The 17,796-nt window shown below is 52.7% G+C and overlaps 7 protein-coding genes across 7 annotated transcripts; 5 read left to right on the top strand and 2 right to left on the bottom strand.

The window, feature by feature from the left end:
* The first annotated feature begins 15 nt into the window (after positions 1–15).
* V1518DRAFT_420560 (Thiolase, N-terminal domain-containing protein) lies at positions 16–1,672 on the top strand. Its single transcript, XM_066905020.1, has 3 exons — positions 16–181; positions 237–649; positions 707–1,672. The coding sequence occupies exons 1-3, from the start codon at positions 44–46 to the stop codon at positions 1,413–1,415; spliced, it is 1,260 nt and encodes a 419-aa protein (XP_066758231.1). The 5' UTR covers positions 16–43; the 3' UTR covers positions 1,416–1,672.
* Positions 1,673–3,389: 1,717 nt separating this feature from the next.
* V1518DRAFT_420555 (ammonium transporter AmtB-like domain-containing protein) lies at positions 3,390–4,920 on the top strand. The gene has a single exon (XM_066905019.1). It carries the CDS (start codon positions 3,473–3,475, stop codon positions 4,832–4,834), a length of 1,362 nt encoding a protein of 453 aa, XP_066758230.1. The 5' UTR covers positions 3,390–3,472; the 3' UTR covers positions 4,835–4,920.
* Positions 4,921–5,899: 979 nt separating this feature from the next.
* V1518DRAFT_420551 (uncharacterized protein) lies at positions 5,900–6,963 on the bottom strand. The gene has a single exon (XM_066905018.1). It carries the CDS (start codon positions 6,901–6,903, stop codon positions 6,049–6,051), a length of 855 nt encoding a protein of 284 aa, XP_066758229.1. The 5' UTR covers positions 6,904–6,963; the 3' UTR covers positions 5,900–6,048.
* Positions 6,964–8,875: 1,912 nt separating this feature from the next.
* On the bottom strand, positions 8,876–10,681 carry V1518DRAFT_420545 (uncharacterized protein). The gene is made up of 3 exons (XM_066905017.1): positions 9,894–10,681; positions 9,718–9,836; positions 8,876–9,653 (listed from the first exon to the last, which is right to left on the bottom strand). Exons 1-3 carry the CDS (start codon positions 10,558–10,560, stop codon positions 9,168–9,170), a joined length of 1,272 nt encoding a protein of 423 aa, XP_066758228.1. The 5' UTR covers positions 10,561–10,681; the 3' UTR covers positions 8,876–9,167.
* On the top strand, positions 10,616–11,983 carry V1518DRAFT_420540 (RNA polymerase II transcription factor SIII subunit A-domain-containing protein). The gene has a single exon (XM_066905016.1). It carries the CDS (start codon positions 10,728–10,730, stop codon positions 11,796–11,798), a length of 1,071 nt encoding a protein of 356 aa, XP_066758227.1. The 5' UTR covers positions 10,616–10,727; the 3' UTR covers positions 11,799–11,983.
* A 179-nt stretch (positions 11,984–12,162) lies between these two features.
* On the top strand, positions 12,163–15,819 carry V1518DRAFT_420538 (GNAT acetyltransferase 2-domain-containing protein). The gene is made up of 3 exons (XM_066905015.1): positions 12,163–12,266; positions 12,325–12,470; positions 12,517–15,819. Exons 1-3 carry the CDS (start codon positions 12,210–12,212, stop codon positions 15,659–15,661), a joined length of 3,348 nt encoding a protein of 1,115 aa, XP_066758226.1. The 5' UTR covers positions 12,163–12,209; the 3' UTR covers positions 15,662–15,819.
* Positions 15,820–16,076: 257 nt separating this feature from the next.
* Positions 16,077–17,728, top strand: V1518DRAFT_420537 (Thiolase, N-terminal domain-containing protein). The gene is made up of 2 exons (XM_066905014.1): positions 16,077–16,275; positions 16,327–17,728. The coding sequence occupies exons 1-2, from the start codon at positions 16,158–16,160 to the stop codon at positions 17,400–17,402; spliced, it is 1,194 nt and encodes a 397-aa protein (XP_066758225.1). The 5' UTR covers positions 16,077–16,157; the 3' UTR covers positions 17,403–17,728.
* Positions 17,729–17,796: the final 68 nt, after the last annotated feature.

The following is a 17,796-nucleotide window of genomic DNA, read 5'->3' as shown; positions in this document are numbered from 1 at the left end:
GAGGTCGCGTCGTCTCCGTCTCTCAACCTCCACGAGTATCGTAATGGTCAACATTCCACAACCACGCACGCCACTGCGCTGCTGCACAGCCCACATACGCCGATTTCATGCATCGCGAGCTGTACAGCGACCCGATGACAATGTATATATCGTCTCTGCAGCACGAACGCCAATCGGCAAGGTACACCCACCGCTTCCACCTCTCCGTTCCGCTACCACCTAGCTAACATCTCCAGTTCAATGGCTCGCTGAGATACCTCCGCGCACCCGACCTCGGTATCGCCGCCGTGCGCGCTGCGGTTGAAAAATCCGGCCTCGCCGACCTCGCACAAGTGCCAGAGCTCTTCTTCGGGCAAGTCCTGCAAGCCAACACCGGCCAATCGCCCGCACGACAGGTCGCACTCGGCGCCGGCTTCCCCGTGACCACGGACGCGACCACAGTCAATAAAGTCTGCGCGTCGGGGTTAAAAGCTGTTGCACTGGCGGCGCAGACGATTTCATCGGGTGCCTCAGATGTCATGGTTGCGGGCGGCATGGAAAGTATGAGTAACGCGCCGTTTTATGTGGAGCGGAATAATTCGTACGGACATGGTGTTTTGATCGACGCAATTGTGAAGGACGGGTTGTGGGATGTCTACGGGGATCACCAGTGAGTTTTGCCTTCCGAATTCGTCGAGGGAATGAGTTAGTAAAGTGTGATATGCAGTATGGGCATTTGCGCGGAGAGCACGGCGCGGAAATTCAACATCTCGCGCGAACAGCAGGATGCGTACACGTTGGACTCGTACAAGCGTGCGATATGCGCACAGGAGAACGGGCTATTCGACTACGAAATTGTGCCGGTCGAGGTACCGACGCGCAAGGGCGCTGTGCTTGTGCAAGTCGACGAGGAGCCAGCGTCGGTTGATCTCAGCAAGCTTCCCTTTCTGCGTCCCGCGTTCGACACCGCGGGCACGGTGACGGCGGGAAACGCAAGCACTATCAACGACGGCGCTGCGGCGGTTGTGCTTGCGTCCGAAAGTAGACTCGATGCCGACGATGACCTTATTCGGCCACTAGGCAGAATCGTATCCTTCGCCGACGCGGCGACAGATCCAATCGATTTTCCTATCGCGCCCGCGCTTGCGATCCCCAAAGCGCTAATGAAAGCACGTCTCAGCGTCGACGACATCGCGCGGTTCGAGATCAACGAGGCGTTTGCGGCGGTTGCGATCGCGAATATGCAGTTACTTGGCATCGATCCGCATATTGTGAATACAAAAGGCGGCGCGGTCGCGCTGGGGCATCCGATTGGCGCGAGTGGGTGTCGCATTCTGGTAACCTTGTTGTATACACTGAAGGAAGGCGAGTATGGTGTTGCGGCGATTTGTAACGGCGGCGGGGCGGCGACCGCGATGGTTGTCCAGCGGATGTAGCCGTGCGTGGTACATTCCGCCGTGCATACCGGGGCGTTCTTGTTCTCGAACGGCGGCATGCGTATGGTGCGTCGACGAGAGTTCGCGTGGCATATGAGCGATGACGGGACCCCTGGGTCCGAATTCGCGATAGCTACTGCGGTTCTAGAACTGGAAGCCGCAAGTCTCGACCGCGGAGGAGCTGCTCTCAGTTTGACTAGCAATTACTCCTCAGACCTGCTACTCTACGAGGCATCAATAAACGCACTTTGAAGTTATGGCGGGATTCACAGTTAGGTGGGAGGACGGAGTATACTGGTGAAATGTGCGTACGCGGGGGAAGGCCTCTGCCAGTCTCCGGCGCCAACGCCCATGCCCCGCCAACGCCGCCACGCGGATCGACAGCCCGCTGTTACGCCCCTCTGCACGCGCAAGAAGGGTCCGATCGCCCTGCACAACATAATGCTTCGAGCTCTGCAGAAGACCGCGGATGACGTCGATGTATGGCGGGGGCGTGGTAAGCGAGGTGGGCTGAGCTCCGCGCGATGTCACTCGGTCGCGCGACAGCGATGCGACTCCGGCGCACTGATTGGCCAGCCGCCGCCGCGCCGCACCGAGGCAGGCCCAGCTCGCAGCAGCGACGGTCTTCCAAGACGCGAGGAGCGAAGAGGCAGCGCGGTAGTTAAAAGCAGCACGCGTCCCTGAATTCGCGCGCAGATCGAAGCCATGCGACCGTGAGGTTGCGGCTGCTCTCCCCTTCCTTCGTGACGAGGGTGAAGACTGAAGACGCGTCCGGCGCGCTCACTGCTCGCGGGCACGGGACTCGCCACCGCCGGCCGCCGCTGATTGGCTGTCCGGCCACAGAGATAAGCATTGCCTCCACCGCCGCACCAGCCACGCCGGACTCAGACGCCCCGGCGCCGCACGCCGTGGCGGTGCTCAATTTCGCAAAACTCCGATCGTCCAGATACCGCAAGAACCCCAAGAAAAGAGCTGTTTTTCTGACGATTCTGACACTACTGATTTCTCATTTTATTGTTGTGCTGGTTTGGGATACTGTTGTGATAATGGACTGCAAGACCAAGCCTCGCGACGGCGACGCGGTGGTGGCGAACAGCGACAGGGTCCGCGCCCCTGACACGGGGAAAGTCAACATGTACACGTTCGCGTTACCCGGACGCCGAACAAAGTGACTTCGTTCGTCACACTCTCCCCCGGCTTTACTTGATATCCAGGGATTGTCGAAGATTACATATACCGTCGGGTTCTTGTTGTCCTGAGTTCTCTAAGGTAGGAAACGGTGATGGTGGTGGTGGGGGCAGAAGGGGCGAGGACGCCACCTCGAGGTTCGCGGTGCTGAGCCACAGTGCGGGTATCTGGCTGTTCGCACCAGGCACCCCACGATGGACATTTCCCGGTGCGCTTCGCCTTCTCTGCTTCTCATTCCCCCCTGTCGGCCTGTCTTCACTGAGCTAACGTATACCGGATTTAGCCGCGTACTGCTGCGTGGCCTTGCCTGATCGAGAACATAAAAGCTAGAGTGTGGTGGCACGCGACGCGAGTGCGCGAAACTGCCTAAGTCTACTTACTTTTTTGGGCCGAGTGGTGTTCTCTTCGTCGTTCATTTTTGTCTGCCGTGCGAGTTCTCGGGTTTCGGAGCTCGTGTTCCTTAGCGCGTGACTTTCTTATAAGCTCTTCCACGCCGATTTTGCTCATCTTCTCTTCCTACCTTTTCATCACACATCCCATCTGTCAGTTTTTGACTCGCAGCCGGTTGTGGCACTTCAAGAGTTTATTGCTCGTCTTCTATCAAACCGAAGTCTTCTACCTTTCGTCCTCTCTCTCATCTCCTCTGTTCTCCTCGTCCCGGTTTCAACCATGGCTGAGGCTCCATCAGATATTTTTAACGACACCAGCGTCGGCTGGACCGCTGCAGGCGGTAACTCGCAGCTCATGGACGTCAACGTCGCTTTCGCCGACAGCCTTGGCCACCAGGTCTGGGTTATTGTCGCTGGCTGTGAGTTTTTTCATATCTATCCTCTTTCTGAGTGAAGTAGCTTTGCTTACTCTCTCCAGGCATGATTATGCCTATCATACCTGGTATCGGCTTGTTCTACGCCGGTGAGGCGCGGCGGAAGTCCGCCATGTCGATTTTGTGGCAGTCGATGGCTATCCTTGGGCTCATCCCCTTCCAGTGGTTTTTCTGGGGGTATTCCCTCACCTACGCTGCGAACGCGTCGCCCTTTATCGGTACACTCACGAACTTTGGCTTGAAGAACGTGATTGCCGCACCGATCGGGTACCTACCCGAGATTGTGTTTTGTTTCTTCCAGTGCATGTTCTGCGTCGAGACGATTGTGATCATGATCGGTGGCGCGTTTGAGCGCTGCCGATTACTTCCGTCGATGGTGTTTTCCTTCTGCTGGGCCACGATTGTATACTGTCCAGTGGCGTGCTGGACTTGGAACTCGAACGGATGGTTGTACACCCTCGGTGCGCTCGATTTCGCCGGCGGTGGTCCTGTGCACATCGCGTCCGGTGTCGGAGCGCTCGCGTTCGCAGTTGTTCTCGGTAAGCGTGTCGAGAGCAAAGATAACGGCGGCAAGCTCCTGTGCACGAGCCCACACTCCCCCGTGATGATTTACATCGGCACGATTTTGATCTGGTTTGGCTGGTTCGGCTTCAACGGTGGCTCCACCCTCAACGCGACTGTCCGCAGTGGATACGCGATCGTCAACACGAACCTCGCGGCAGCCACTGGTATCTTAGGCTGGTGCGTGGTTGAGTATATCATGTACAAGGGCCGTTTCAGCGTCGCTGGATGCTGCCGTGGTGTCATGGTTGGTCTTGTCGCAATCACCCCTGCTGCAGGATACGTGCCTGTGTACTTCGCCGCCGTCATTGGCTTCGTCGCATCTGCCATCGTTCGCGGCTGCGACGACTGGGTTAACAAGATCCTGCACGTCGACGAAGGTTTGATGGTCTTTAAAAACCACGCGATCGGCGGCATCGCCGGTGCCGTCATGACAGGCTTGTTCGCCGCGAACTGGGTGTCCATGCTTGATGGCTCTACCTCTGCCTCCGGCTGGGTCGACCACAACTACCGTCAGCTTGGCATCCAGATCGCTGAGGTTTGCGCCATCTGCGGATACACCTTCGTTGTCTCCGTGATTCTCCTCCTCGCTATCGACCGTATCCCCGGCTTGAAGTTCCGTTCCACCGAGCAGGAGGAGCGCGAGGGTCTCGACGCGCATTACCTGTTCAACGAGGGCATGGGTGATCACGAGCTGTACATGATGCTCAAGGACGCCGGTTTTCTCGAGGCTCTGATGGTGCGTGGACAGGAGATGATCGCGGCACGACAGGAATCGCTGTCGTCCGCGAGCCCATCAACGTCGACGAGCAAAGTCGTAGCCAGCCCGACTCTCAAGGCGGAGTAGATGTTGAGCGAAAAGGTTTTTTTTTGGCGTTTATGTTTTGGAAACCTTAGAATAATAATTTGTTTAATATGATGCTTATTTACTGAGCGCGTTCAATGATGCTTCGTAGCGCGTCGTGACAGCGTAGCACCACACCATATGATTGCAAATTGTGCGAACGCATTTCTCCCGTCTCCCATTCAATGGCGTATCTACCGCGTTATATCCCACATTTTCGTTTAGCGCATTTGTTTAGTCCCTAGCTCTGTTCCTTTTAAAATTTCAGAAGTCCTGTGTGTATGTCGTTGCGAGGGCGTCGTCAAGCGCCGGAAGAGGCAAGTCCCATGACGCGTATTGGCCAGCGCGTCTGCTTGAATTGGACTGCATGCCACCCGCCTTCTGTTGTCTTTGGTCTTTCGTGCCTATCACGCCTGCGCACCGAGTAGTCAAGTCATAACTCATGTTAATATAATGCGAGTTGTTTACCATATTTCGTGATAGAGTGTACGAAGAGATTGTAGCGGTTCTTAGGTGAACTTCAGGTTGCGAGGCGCATTGGAATGCTACGACACCTGCTGTGGGTCATAGCCAGATCTACTACAGTTAATCGATTTGTTGTATCTTCTTAAAATAATTGAAAGTTCTGGCTCTCTGTTGGTGACGTCACTCAAGAAAGAGGCATAGTGATGTGCGCGGTACGAAGAGGTTCGCTTGTGTAGCAAATTGGGCGACACATCTTCCATTTGACGACATACGCTACAGTGCTATTCCAAAATTTAACGCATTCATTTTGCCTCAGAGTTCTTTATTGCCTTTCATTCATAAATTTATGCTGGACGGCATCTTTGTGATAGCACTGTGCAGCGAAGGAGTAGTTCAAACGTTGCGGAACTCGCGCGGCGCGATTTGGTGCACAGCCCGGCCGCCATGTACCCTTTTTTGCTGTTGACAAACGGCGTTTCCGCGGCGAGCAGACACATACGTATTGTTTCATAGATACTAAATTAGTTTGAAGGTGAATTATCATGGAAATTCATAGGAACTCGACACTTCAACGACATGGCACTTCGCCAGCTCAACAAGATGTTCAGATAAGTATTACGTATATTAATTAATTAAGAGACTTTTGAAGTCCAATACAGATCCAAAACACGAAACCATAGATGTAACTCCGTTGCAAGAAAGATTCCGTGCGCCATATATCATAAGTCATATTGCTTGTGAGACCAAATCTCCTAAGCGACAGGAGTCTTTTCAGGCACAGATTCGGTGCGCGCGGCAGGAATACCAAGACCGAGCTCCTCGATATCGAGCTTACGCGACGCGAGCAACACTGCGGTGTTGAGAATAGGCAGCGCGATCAAATCAAGAACACCGTAAAACACGCCCTCAGAGGTAGGAGTGATGACATTGCCACCTTCGGACAGGCCCCAGCAGATCGGGTAAAGCGAGTAGATGAAGACGACTCCGCCAATGATGAGGCGATACCATGTTCTGATTTTGGGCTCGACGGTGACGGATGTTAGTTCGTTAAGCGAGCGCATGGAAACCCAGACGAGTTGATAAACGACGAGACACCATGCGGCGACACCGATGGTCCAGTAGCCCCACTTGTAGGTGGTTGAGACGACAGCGCCAACAAGACCGCCAATTATGTAGACGTTGACGGCCATCGCCGTAAAGAGTGCGGTAACCCAGTCAACGCCAGCAAAGAAGGAAAGGTTAAGCATAATCAAGGGAGCAGACATGAACCAGCCAATGTATCTAGCGTAAAAGACTTGTCGCTCGCCGCCGCCCTGCTGGTGACCAAATTCCGTTTCAACAGCAGCCCAGCCGAGATTGGACGCCATGGTGAAGTAAGCAATCGATGAGAACAACGCCGCGCCGACGGAGAGGTAGTGGAAGAACCGTTCCCGACGGGGAACAAACGCCATAAGCACGACGTATCCGAGTGTCGTCGCCGCCATCACCGAGAAGACCGTCCAATACCAGTCCGAACCGCTGGTGACCAACGCGATCGTCGCGCCGGTCGACGGGTTAATCTCAACAGCCTCGTTGCCGCTGCGCGCGTACAGTAATTGAGCGCTCATAGTAGGTTATGAAGTGAAGTGCGTAGAAAGATGTGGATTAGAATCGTATGATGCGATGATAGAGAAAGAAAGAAGATAGTCTACGGCGGAGGGGATGACCATTTTATATTTCACAACGTTCGCGAGAAGACGCGCCGGGCGCGTCCGCACGGAACTCGCGGAAGGGGTCGTATCCAGTGAGCTGACGATGATGCCATGTTGCCCGGCGGTTTCGGCAGCGAAAGCCTGGTGAAGAGCCTTCCATCGCTCGGCGCGTGTCTCATGACCCGCCCAGCACGGCTGTTAATCGTTCGAGGCGCGCACAATGCGGGCGTGCAGTGACGTCACACTGTTCTAGGGCCCGCTTAAGCGGTGCCGTAGTGTGCAGCAGTGCCGGCACGTTCCCGCGCCACCGCTCAGGGGTCGGCCTCGCTTGGTCTGCAAACCACTACTACGTCTTCTTCCGCACCACCGCAGTCTCGTTCAACGCACCCACGACGTCAGTGTCGCCTTCGCTTTCATGCGCGTGACGAACAGAAAACTCTACATTCCGCTGCTCAGATCACCACCTGCTATCAACCACGCACAGAGGTTCATATACGAACCCTCATGACAACTCGTACGATGCTAGAAAATGGGCCCTCTGTGCTCGTATTATGTGTAGACGACTAAGAGGGGAGACTACTTAACAGATCTACGAATACGATGCCAGCTTCAACCATGGCGCCGTCCCAAATTGTGCACCGCTCGCTCTTTGCAGCAGTGCAAAAACACTGACAAATCTGCGTCCAACAAGCGCAAAATGGCTCAGTGATCGAAGTCGAGACTCGAGATCGAGCTGGGCGTTAGCGGCGAGACCGGCAATGATCGGATCATCTGGTCACTGCAGCAGCTGACGAACAAAGTCAGGAGGTCTCAGGAGTCGCCCGCATTCGCGCGTGTCAAACTCTATTCACGCGTGCCGAAACTTCCCGCATTTGCTTGCATCCCGTGGGCAACATGTCAGAGAACGACATTAATTGCTGCAATTCGGATTATCACGGCTTCGTTTTTTGCTGTAGCTTTCATGCGACGACAATGTCTTACAAAGCATGATGCGTTCGTGATTGTGCTGACAGGAGTCTCCAATGCATGATGCGTATCGTACGCTAAGGGGCCGGTACTGTGGCCTCGTTGAGACATGACGTCTGAACAAAATCGCGCCAAATCGGCGCGACACCGCCCGTGATAATTTTCCCTCGAACATTCAAGCGAGCATTTCTAGTCTTCTCTTCACAGAAGATAAGAATAGGCCTCACAACAAATTTGAAACTGTACTGCCGAGTAATATAAAAAAATTCACCCCACGAGGGTATCGAACCCCCAACCTTGAGATAACCTCCTAGGTATTAGAGCAGTGCACTTCATAAGAGTCTCACGCTCTACCAATTGAGCTAGCAGGGTCAACTGTTAGTGACAAATGTTTAGGCGAGAGTATTGCAGTCAGTCCTCCGGGTAACGGCGAACCGCACCAGTTCGCCCGAGAGGTGTCAAACGATGGACGCGTTCGGCGCATCCTTGTTCTCAGAACTTCGCGAAGCCAACGCATCGGTGACTAAAGATTGGCACTGGGCACTACGAAGAGCGTAGAAAAAATGGAACGAGGAAGGTTATAATTAATAAGGATTGGAAACTATATGGATGGGGTATTCGCTACGCGTGCAATAAGCCCCGCTCTGCTGATTGGCGATTTGTCGCTATTAGCTAGCAAGAAGTTATCTGGCGACGAAGACTGAAGACGGTCTCGCCAGGAGAAAAGACAAAAGACATCGCAGTAAACCTCGAGCTCCCTCAAAATTATACAAAAGTTATTTCTTACATGGAACCATGAAAGTGTCAACTAATACTCCTCTGCTTAGTCATCCACAAGCTCAGGGCAGTTGTATGCAAAATCCTGTAGTTTATTTTTGTGTCTAGTGACGGGCGCTGTAGTGATATACATGCCACAATTTGTATGACGGCCCAATGAGCTGTGCTCGTATCTTCAGTTGCCAGATAGTTCAGAGCATGCCCTTACGGGTGAATTGATTTTTACGCAATATCTTTGCGTTCTGCTAACAAAGAGATCATGCAGATATGCAGACACCCCAGCTTGAAGTTACTATATTACAATATCACAACTCAAGACGTAAGTGACAATATATTCCACACCTTGAATAGTAACTTCTACTCTAACTAAACACTATGCCCTAATGTAAAATATCAACACGTTCAGACTCCGTTGGCTTCGCCTCTAATATATTATGTCAAGATGACGTGTAAACTACAGGCGTAGACCCTTGGTTAACTCGTTCATCATATGCAATAATAGTGGTTGCAGATGAATCAAAGCTGCTTAGTAAGTCGCCTAGACCATGCTTCTCCAGTAGAGCTTTTGTATGCGGTACACTGTGTAATGAGTCGTCTGGCGAATCCTGTTGCATTTGTTTATCCGATACCATGTCTTTCAGCTCGAGAATTCTCGCATAGCACTGCCGCAGAGCTTTATAGCGCCGACTATATAACCCGGGATGCCGCTGCAATGCCCTAGTCAAAGCCCGCAACGACGAATCATCGATCTCGTCCATAATCTCGTCGAGATTTTTCAGTAAGCACAACTCAAATTGTTCCAGCGATGCAGTCTCAGTGAGCTCGGGCTCTGTCCGATAGTCTAGTTGCATGCGGTCATCTAAACAGCAGAGGATGTAGCTGAGTGCATCAGCAGCATCCACTGTGCATTGCTTCCGGAAGTACTAACATATTAGCATACGAACAGTGATCTTAAGCTATAAAGCAGGTAGTAAAAAAGTTTTATACTTGTTCGACTGAATCTTCCAGAGCTACACTTGTCAACGGCGACATTCGTGAGACTGACCTGAACAACGGTATTGCTTCAAGCTGCTCTTCAGGTGCACTATCTATAGATGCCTGAACACCTAAGCCAGATATGCACTTCAGTAACCGCCACTAGCAATCGCCAAAATCGTACTCACAGATCTTCAAAGCTAAGTAAACGACTCTGACAATATGTAGGCATGTGAAGAAGGCGATGATCGTCACTGTGGTACATATCCTCCAGAAAGCACCAACATTGATTATCGCCAGAATCGGTTCTAAATGCCAAGCCTTCGCAACCAAATCGCGCACCAATCTAGCACCGATAGAGCATATGCAGGTGGACACTGCCATAACACAGTACACGTAGAGCGCGGTCCTCAGTGAGTCTTCAAGCCCAAAGACCTCGACAGTGTCACTGACGATATTGTATAAAAGATTAGCCACGGTGAATACTGCGCTACAAATATCCAGAACGCATTCTGACACTGCACTCCAGCATGTCGTAAGCCAAGGGTATCTCGAGCAGCATGTCCAGAGGCCGTCGGTATCCCACTCACATTGATCCAAGCAGGCGGCGACAAGCACAGTACTAGCTAGAACTGATATCAAAAAGCTAATATTTCTATGTATCGACTGAGTAAAGAGAGAATTGTTTCCGACTAGCTTAAATAGGCTGCGGATCTGTGTGACGGGGAAAAGGTCAAACGGGTTGGAGTAACCAAAGTAACCCTGCGCGAGCACGAAGATGGGAAGGTGATAGGCAAGGTTAGCAGCAGTAGTGCTATTGGAGATCGAGCCTGTCAGCGACTCCAGCGGAAACATAAGTGGTGGCACTGAGAGATCATGCGACAGAGTGTGAAGAGTGGAGGAGGGGTTAAGATCGCTGTCAGATTGGTGAGCGATGATTTTCACTGCAGTGTGTTTCTCCACCCAAGTCTTGAATTTCCAGTCCCACAGCCACTATCGCCAGTATACCCCAGCCTACCACCATGGACCCTGTACCTGACGACGACGAGCCGCAGCACGATCCGCTCCCCGTCAGCTCTCTCCGCAGCATCTGCCTACACACCTGCGAGCGCAATGCCAACCGCATCACTGACGTTGGCGATGTTCCATACGACCTCATCGAGTCCGTGCTGCTCATGATGGCTCCCGCCACGCTGCTCCAGGTCGAGGCCAACAGCCCACAAATCCGTGCCGACTCCGACAAGGTGTGGAAGCGGCTTGTGCAGCGCAATTTCTCGAGCGAAGAACGCCTGGCGTATCCAATGCCGCCAAACATGGGAATCCGCGATTATTGCCGCCGCCTACTCAAGAAGCGTTCGTCGAAACTCCAGAAGACCTCCCAAGAGGTGCGCGCGCAGTACGACAAGATCGAGCGCGAGAAGGCAAAGAACAAAATTGTTCAGCTCGACATTTACGAAGATCCGCAAGAACAGCTCAAGCGCAAGCGCAAAGCGCAGAAGGAAGCGTCGCAGTACAAGAAGCTGTCCATTGTGAAGAAGGCGCGCATCGAGAGTCGCATGAATCCAATCTTCTCCGCTACTCAGAAGTCTATCGCATCTCCAAGTAGATCCTTCTCACCATCAAGCAAATCGTCGGTGTCGTTACTATCGTCGTCTGCCCCACTGTCGTCGGAGGAAGCTGACCGACTGCGCAAAGAGAAGCTGCGACTTCGACTTGCAAACTCCGCAACCTCCGCGAGAAGCCTGCAATCTATGCCGGCCGAACGGGATTTCGAGGACTGCGACATGTCAGCTGCTAGGAAATCGCAGGCGACAGCACCACGCTCCACATTTTTCAGCACTCTCTCACGACCGAAGACCAGCGGCTCGTCGTCAGCAATCAAGTCTCAGGACACGGCATTCCGCTCTACCTTGACAGCTCCCATCCTGCGCTCCCCGCGCTCTCCGATCGATGCATCATCAGGCAGCAGCGTGACGTCGCCGCTGCCACCACCAAAAAAACGCGGCGCTCCGTCTCCCATCCGCCTTGGTGGACGCAAGCCAGTGGCTTCGGCATCTGTGTTTTTACCGAAAAGTTTTACCAAGCGGTCGTAGCCACTGTTACGCACGCTATTATGCATCATTTTGCGGAGTCTATAAGTTTGCGGAGTTTACCACTGTGCAGTTGTCTGTTGGTATTTGTGCTTAATGGATGGATAATTGGAAGTTTTTTTGTACATATAATATGACCTGATTAGCTGTCTCTCAGAATTAATTAATTAAACTGGTATCAATTTTAACAGCTCTCATGTCAGACTATCCTGAGAGAAGTTTGATAGAGCGCGAAGGGCAGACTGCGAAGGGCTGTAATTTACGTAGCGGCTGGATCTGCGACCCCTGAACGTGTTGCACGTGACGAGTTTCTCCCAGCGCTTAGGCAGGCCCGAAAAAATTCAAGAGCGCCTTTTAGTTGACATTTCACACAGCGATCTTGAACGCTCGGCACGAAGTGGAAAAACGGTCGAAATGGTCAAAAAGCAGATAGATTCGCGTATTCCAACGCTGATCCGAAATAACGTTCAGGTGAATTGCTCGTGGTGCACATAGCAAATATATGGCCTCTACTAAAGGACCTGGACAGGAACGAAAGCGCAGTTTCTTTGTGATCATTGGCGACCATGCACGCGACCAGCTGCCGAACCTGCATTACTTACTGTCGTCGACTGATATGAAGATGAATAAGTCAGTATTGTGGGCCTACAAGACGAAGCTTCTCGGCTTCACAAGGTACGTCGAGCGGTCGTAGGTTCTATGTTCTCTCTGACGTGGACAGTCACCGGAAGAAGCGAGAGGCCAAGATCAAGAAGGATATTAAGCGTGGAGTTCGCGAAGTCAACTCCGAAGACCCGTTTGAGCTCTTCGTCAGCCTGCAGAACATACGCTATGTATACTACAAGGAAACTGAAAAAATCCTCGGTAACACATTCGGCATGTGCATTCTGCAGGACTTTGAAGCTCTTACGCCGAATCTTCTCGCTCGAACAATTGAGACCGTCGAGGGTGGTGGTCTTGTTGTGATATTGCTTAAGACGATGACGAGTTTGAAGCAGCTGTATGCGATGACTATGGATATACATTCTCGGTACCGCACGGAGGCACATGATGATGTGGTCGCGCGATTTAACGAGCGTTTCATTTTATCGCTTGGAAGCTGCGAAACATGTCTTGTTGTGGACGACGAATTAAACGTGCTGCCGATTTCCGGAGCCAAGAACGTGAAGCCGCTGCCTCCACTTGATGCAGACACCGACGGTAGCAACCTCTCCAAAGAAGCCAGACAGCTGAAGGATCTGAAAGCCGGTCTGGAAGATACACAGCCCGCTGGTGCTCTGGTCGCTGTTACAAAGACCGTGGATCAGGCGAAGGCCGTGACGACATTCATTGAAGCCATCTCCGAGAAGAGTTTACGTGGCACTGTAGCGCTCACGGCTGGCCGTGGCCGCGGAAAGTCTGCCGCCATGGGTCTCGCAGTTGCGGCTGCTGTTTCGCACGGCTATTCGAATATTTTTATAACCTCGCCAAGTCCAGAGAACTTGAAGACATTGTTTGAGTTTATTTTCAAGGGCTTTGACGCGCTTGGATACGACGAGCACTTGGATTACGATATTTTGCAGTCGACGGATGCCGAGTTTAACAAGGCTATCGTGCGTGTCAATATCTTCAGATCACACAGACAGACTATCCAATATATCAGCCCGCAGGACGCACAGGTTTTGGGCCAGGCGGAACTTGTCGTCATTGATGAAGCTGCAGCGATCCCATTGAACCTTGTTCGAAGATTGCTTGGGCCGTATTTGGTGTTCATGGCGTCCACTATCAACGGTTATGAAGGTACTGGACGATCACTTTCGCTTAAGCTTATTCAGCAATTGCGAGAACAGTCGCGGATGATCTCAGTGAAGAAAGAGGGCGCGAACAACATGCAGTCTGGCAATGGCCCAGCAGTTGTCGATCGTACAGGAAAACAAGTTATATCTTCCGGCCTCGGAAGCCGAACGCTTCGGGAAATCGAGCTGAATGAGCCGATTCGATATGCACCTGGCGATCCTGTCGAGAAATGGCTAAACAGTTTGCTCTGCCTCGATGCTACCATTTCCCCGAGCATTTCGTCCGTGCAAGGCAAGAAACGATTTCCGCATCCGAATGAGTGCCAGCTGTATTTCGTTAACCGAGACACTCTTTTTTCATACCACCCGATTTCAGAGGCATTTTTGCATAGAATGATGGCACTGTACGTTGCCAGTCACTACAAGAATACGCCAAACGATCTACAGCTTCTCAGCGACGCGCCGGCACATCAGCTATACGTGCTTCTACCACCTACCGACGAGTCAGATCATCGCCTTCCCGAGCCATTGTGTGTCGTGCAGCTTGCACTGGAGGGCGAGATCTCTAAGCAGAGCATCATGAACAACCTAAACCGCGGTCAGCGTGCTGGTGGTGACTTGATTCCGTGGATTGTGTCGCAGCAGTTCCAAGATGCTGAATTCGGAACTCTTTCTGGAGCACGCGTGGTGCGCATCGCAACGCACCCGGAGTATATGAAGATGGGTTACGGTTCGCGCGCGCTGGAGCTATTGACGGAGTACTTTGAGGGCAAGTTTGCGCCACTTATTGAGCCTACGTCCGGCGTGTCGGCTGGCGAGGCGTCGATCACGCGGGTAACTGATGCGGAACTCGAGAGCTCGGGAAGTACGCTACAAACTGAACAGCTGCACGTGCGAGATCCCAAAAGTATGCCGCCGTTGCTGCTGAAGCTGAGCGAGAAACCGCCGTCGCGGCTAGACTACCTCGGCGTGTCCTACGGCTTAACCGGTCAGCTTCTGAAGTTTTGGAAGCGAGCTGGCTTTAAGCCTGTGTATCTACGACAGACGGCTAGCGATTTAACGGGCGAACACACTTGTGTCATGATTAAGGTCCTTCCAAGTGCGACTGGCGACGCGGCGTGGTTGGATGGATTCACCGCGGACTTCAAGAAGCGATTTATTCAGCTTCTTGCGTACGATTTCCATGAGTTTTTGGCGGTAACGGGTCTTTCAGTGCTTGAATCCGCAACTAGCGGAAACGATGATAACGCGATTGATAAGCGGGATGTGGATTCGGCGTTCTCACCGTACGATTTGAAGCGTCTTGAATCATACGCGAATAACTTACTCGACTACCATGTTATTCTGGATTTGCTGCCGTTAATTGCGCAGTTTTATTTCCAGAACAAGTTGCGTGCGTATCTTTCCACGTCCTCCGACGTGGAAACTGATACTGACCAAGTCAAGCTTTCCGCCGTGCAAGCGGCGATTCTTCTAGGCATTGGATTGCAGAAGAAGGACGTTTCCGCGATTTCGAAAGAATTGAATTTGCAGAGCACGCAAATTCTTGCCATGTTCGCTAAGAGCGTACGCAAGATCTCCACGTTTTTCCGCGGTGTCCAGGAGCGCGCAGTGGAGTCTACGTTACTTTCTGGCGAGAAGAAGATTGTCAAGACCGAAGAAGATGCTGAGGAGATGGAGGAGATGGAGGAAGAGATTCTTGGCGATGAGGAGATCCTCAACGGCGAACTCATCTCCGGGTTCAAGCCGCTGACGCAGCGGCTCGCGGACGACCTTGCGGATGCGGGGGCCGAAGTTCTGGGCGAGCTCCGGGAAAAGCAGAAGGAGTTGATCAACTCGCTTGATCTTACGCAGTACGCCATCAACACGGATCCTGCGGAGTGGGATATTTCAGATCGGCTTGCGGGTCGTATTGCAAAGGACGGCAAGGGCGTTGTGAGTGTGAAGAGCGCCAACGGTGGCGCGGCGAAGAAGCGGAAGGGCATGGATGCTATGACCGCTGCTGAAATTTACGAGCACGAGATGAAAAAGGCGGACGAGAATGCGAAGAAGACTGCCAGCGGAAAGAAAAGCAAGAAGCAACGTCGTTAGATGTGTATGATTACGGTGCAGAGCCATGACGAGGAGCATCATGTATGATAGAATGGAAATATTAACAACGAGCCAGTTACAACAATAGATGGGAATCTATACTCTAGACAGTAAACTTGGTCAAGAAAGATGAATAAACAAGCTAAATACGCGCAGAGACAGGACGATAACTAAACAGCTCGGGATCCCGCAGCCGATAAAATAGGCAAAGCGAATACGAGGAACCACCACGCCTCGGCCCGAAGCGTTGGGGAGTTCGGACTGGGAACTACGCTGGAAACTGGGAGTTTTTTGTGTGTGGCGTGCTGAGATGTGCTGTAGTCAGGGCCGTGCTGAGATATGCGTACCTGCGTTGCGCTGGGACCACCTGGGAGATTCGCGAGGCCGACGACGCGTTTGGCTCGACGTCAAGTCTCGCAGTCGATAAATACAGCGCGTATTCCCTCTGTCTTCACTACACCCCCCGCACGTCCTCGTCATACACATCACAGTCAAAATGGTCACTGATCCCCGGGAAGTTTTCATTGTTGCCGTTGCGCGCACACCCATGGGCAGCCTGCTAGGCAGCCTGTCCTCTCTCAGCGCGGTGGACCTTGGTGTGATCGCTGTGAAGGGCAAGTTGCACTTGTTATTTGTGAAATACGAATGATGCTAACACACTGCAGCGGCTCTTGCGAAGGTCCCTGCGATTGAGCCTAATGCGGTTGAGGAGCTCTACTTCGGCAACGTTATGAGCGCGAACGTGGGCCAAGCCCCAGCGCGCCAGGTTGCGCTTGGTGCTGGTCTCGGCGAGCACGTCGTCGCTGCAACCATCAATAAGGTGTGCGCTTCGGGCATGAAGGCGTTCATTTTTGGTGCGCAGACCATCATGACCGGCAACGCGGAGATCGTCGTCGTTGGCGGTATGGAGAGCATGAGCAACGTACCGCACTACGCGTTCCTGCGGAACGGACTCAAGTACGGCAACGGCACGCTCGTTGACGGACTCCAGCGCGATGGTCTGCAGGATGCGTATGACCACTCCTTCATGGGCGACGCGGCCGAGGTGTGCGCTGAGACACACGAGATCACCCGAGAGGACCAGGATAACTTCGCGATTGAGAGCTACACGCGCGCACAGGCGGCGCATAAGGCTGGCAAATTTGCGGCCGAGATCGCGCCTGTCGAAATCGCTGGGTTCCGGGGCAAGCCAGGCAAGACCATTACGGTTGACGAGGAGTCCAATAACCTCAACGTCGAGAAACTCAAGGCTGGCCGCACGGTGTTTAAGAAGGACGGCACCGTCACCGCCGCGAACTCGTCTCCGCTTAACGACGGCGCTGCAGCGCTCGTCCTTGTCTCCGCCGCCAAGGTGGCTGAGCTCGGTCTCACCCCCATCGCGAAGCTGCGCGGCTGGGGCGAGGCTGCCAACGCGCCAGTCAAATTCACCACCGCCCCTTCTCTGGCGGTTCCAAAGGCGCTCAAGCATGCTGGTTTGACGCTCGACGAAGTAGACTACTTTGAGTTCAACGAGGCGTTCTCCGTTGTCGGTTGCGCAAATTCCAAGATCCTCGGCCTCCCTGCGACCAAGGTTAACGTCTATGGCGGCGCTGTCGCGCTCGGCCATCCACTCGGATGTAGTGGTGCGCGTGTCATCGTCACATTATCGTCTATTCTCGCGCAGGAGAGCGGCAAGATTGGCGTCGCTGCCATCTGCAACGGCGGCGGCGGCGCTTCTGCTGTTGTAATCGAGTGCTGCTAATTGTACCTTCCCTGTCTTAGCTTCTTGCGAACATGTAGATCTTGCTATTTGTATATTTACTTAGAGGAGTTCATCGTGTATCTGGACACGGTTAAAAGGGCGCGTTTAATAGAATTCATAATATATCAGTCAGAGTGACATTTGGCGGGGATGAGCCGCTGTGAACGCGGCTCAATAGGGTCCATTCGCTATTGTGGCGTGGGCTGCTTGACAGGTCTTAGGTCAGGGAGGACAAAGGGTCCTCGAACAAAAATGCATTATTATACCAATGAACTATCTAGATCAAGAAACAAGAATGCTTTGCACAATACAGATAACAGATTACAGCGTGAGATCATCAAAACATTAGAACAATCGGCAACACCACAAGTCCAATAATAAACAGCACGGTGCG

Source organism: Limtongia smithiae (genome assembly GCF_038497785.1).
Source record: "Limtongia smithiae strain NRRL Y-17922 unplaced genomic scaffold V1518scaffold_10, whole genome shotgun sequence".
Taxonomy (NCBI): Eukaryota; Fungi; Ascomycota; class Lipomycetes; order Lipomycetales; family Lipomycetaceae; genus Limtongia; species Limtongia smithiae.
Note: the sequence above shows the minus strand (reverse complement) of the source record. Positions and strands in the feature narration are given on the sequence as shown.

Coding starts and splice junctions, on each gene's coding strand:
- V1518DRAFT_420560 (XM_066905020.1), top strand. CDS start 44: ATGGTCAACATTCCACAACCACGCACGCCACTGCGCTGCTGCACAGCC. Junction 182..236: donor CACGAACGCCAATCGGCAAG/GTACACCCACCG, acceptor TAACATCTCCAG/TTCAATGGCTCGCTGAGATA. Junction 650..706: donor GATGTCTACGGGGATCACCA/GTGAGTTTTGCC, acceptor TGTGATATGCAG/TATGGGCATTTGCGCGGAGA.
- V1518DRAFT_420545 (XM_066905017.1), bottom strand. CDS start 10,560: ATGTTTCCGCTGGAGTCGCTGACAGGCTCGATCTCCAATAGCACTACT. Junction 9,837..9,893: donor TTACTTAGCTTTGAAGATCT/GTGAGTACGATT, acceptor TATCTGGCTTAG/GTGTTCAGGCATCTATAGAT. Junction 9,654..9,717: donor TGGAAGATTCAGTCGAACAA/GTATAAAACTTT, acceptor CTAATATGTTAG/TACTTCCGGAAGCAATGCAC.
- V1518DRAFT_420537 (XM_066905014.1), top strand. CDS start 16,158: ATGGTCACTGATCCCCGGGAAGTTTTCATTGTTGCCGTTGCGCGCACA. Junction 16,276..16,326: donor TGGTGTGATCGCTGTGAAGG/GCAAGTTGCACT, acceptor AACACACTGCAG/CGGCTCTTGCGAAGGTCCCT.
- V1518DRAFT_420555 (XM_066905019.1), top strand. CDS start 3,473: ATGATTATGCCTATCATACCTGGTATCGGCTTGTTCTACGCCGGTGAG.
- V1518DRAFT_420551 (XM_066905018.1), bottom strand. CDS start 6,903: ATGAGCGCTCAATTACTGTACGCGCGCAGCGGCAACGAGGCTGTTGAG.
- V1518DRAFT_420538 (XM_066905015.1), top strand. CDS start 12,210: ATGGTCAAAAAGCAGATAGATTCGCGTATTCCAACGCTGATCCGAAAT. Junction 12,267..12,324: donor TGATCCGAAATAACGTTCAG/GTGAATTGCTCG, acceptor GGACCTGGACAG/GAACGAAAGCGCAGTTTCTT. Junction 12,471..12,516: donor AAGCTTCTCGGCTTCACAAG/GTACGTCGAGCG, acceptor TGACGTGGACAG/TCACCGGAAGAAGCGAGAGG.
- V1518DRAFT_420540 (XM_066905016.1), top strand. CDS start 10,728: ATGGACCCTGTACCTGACGACGACGAGCCGCAGCACGATCCGCTCCCC.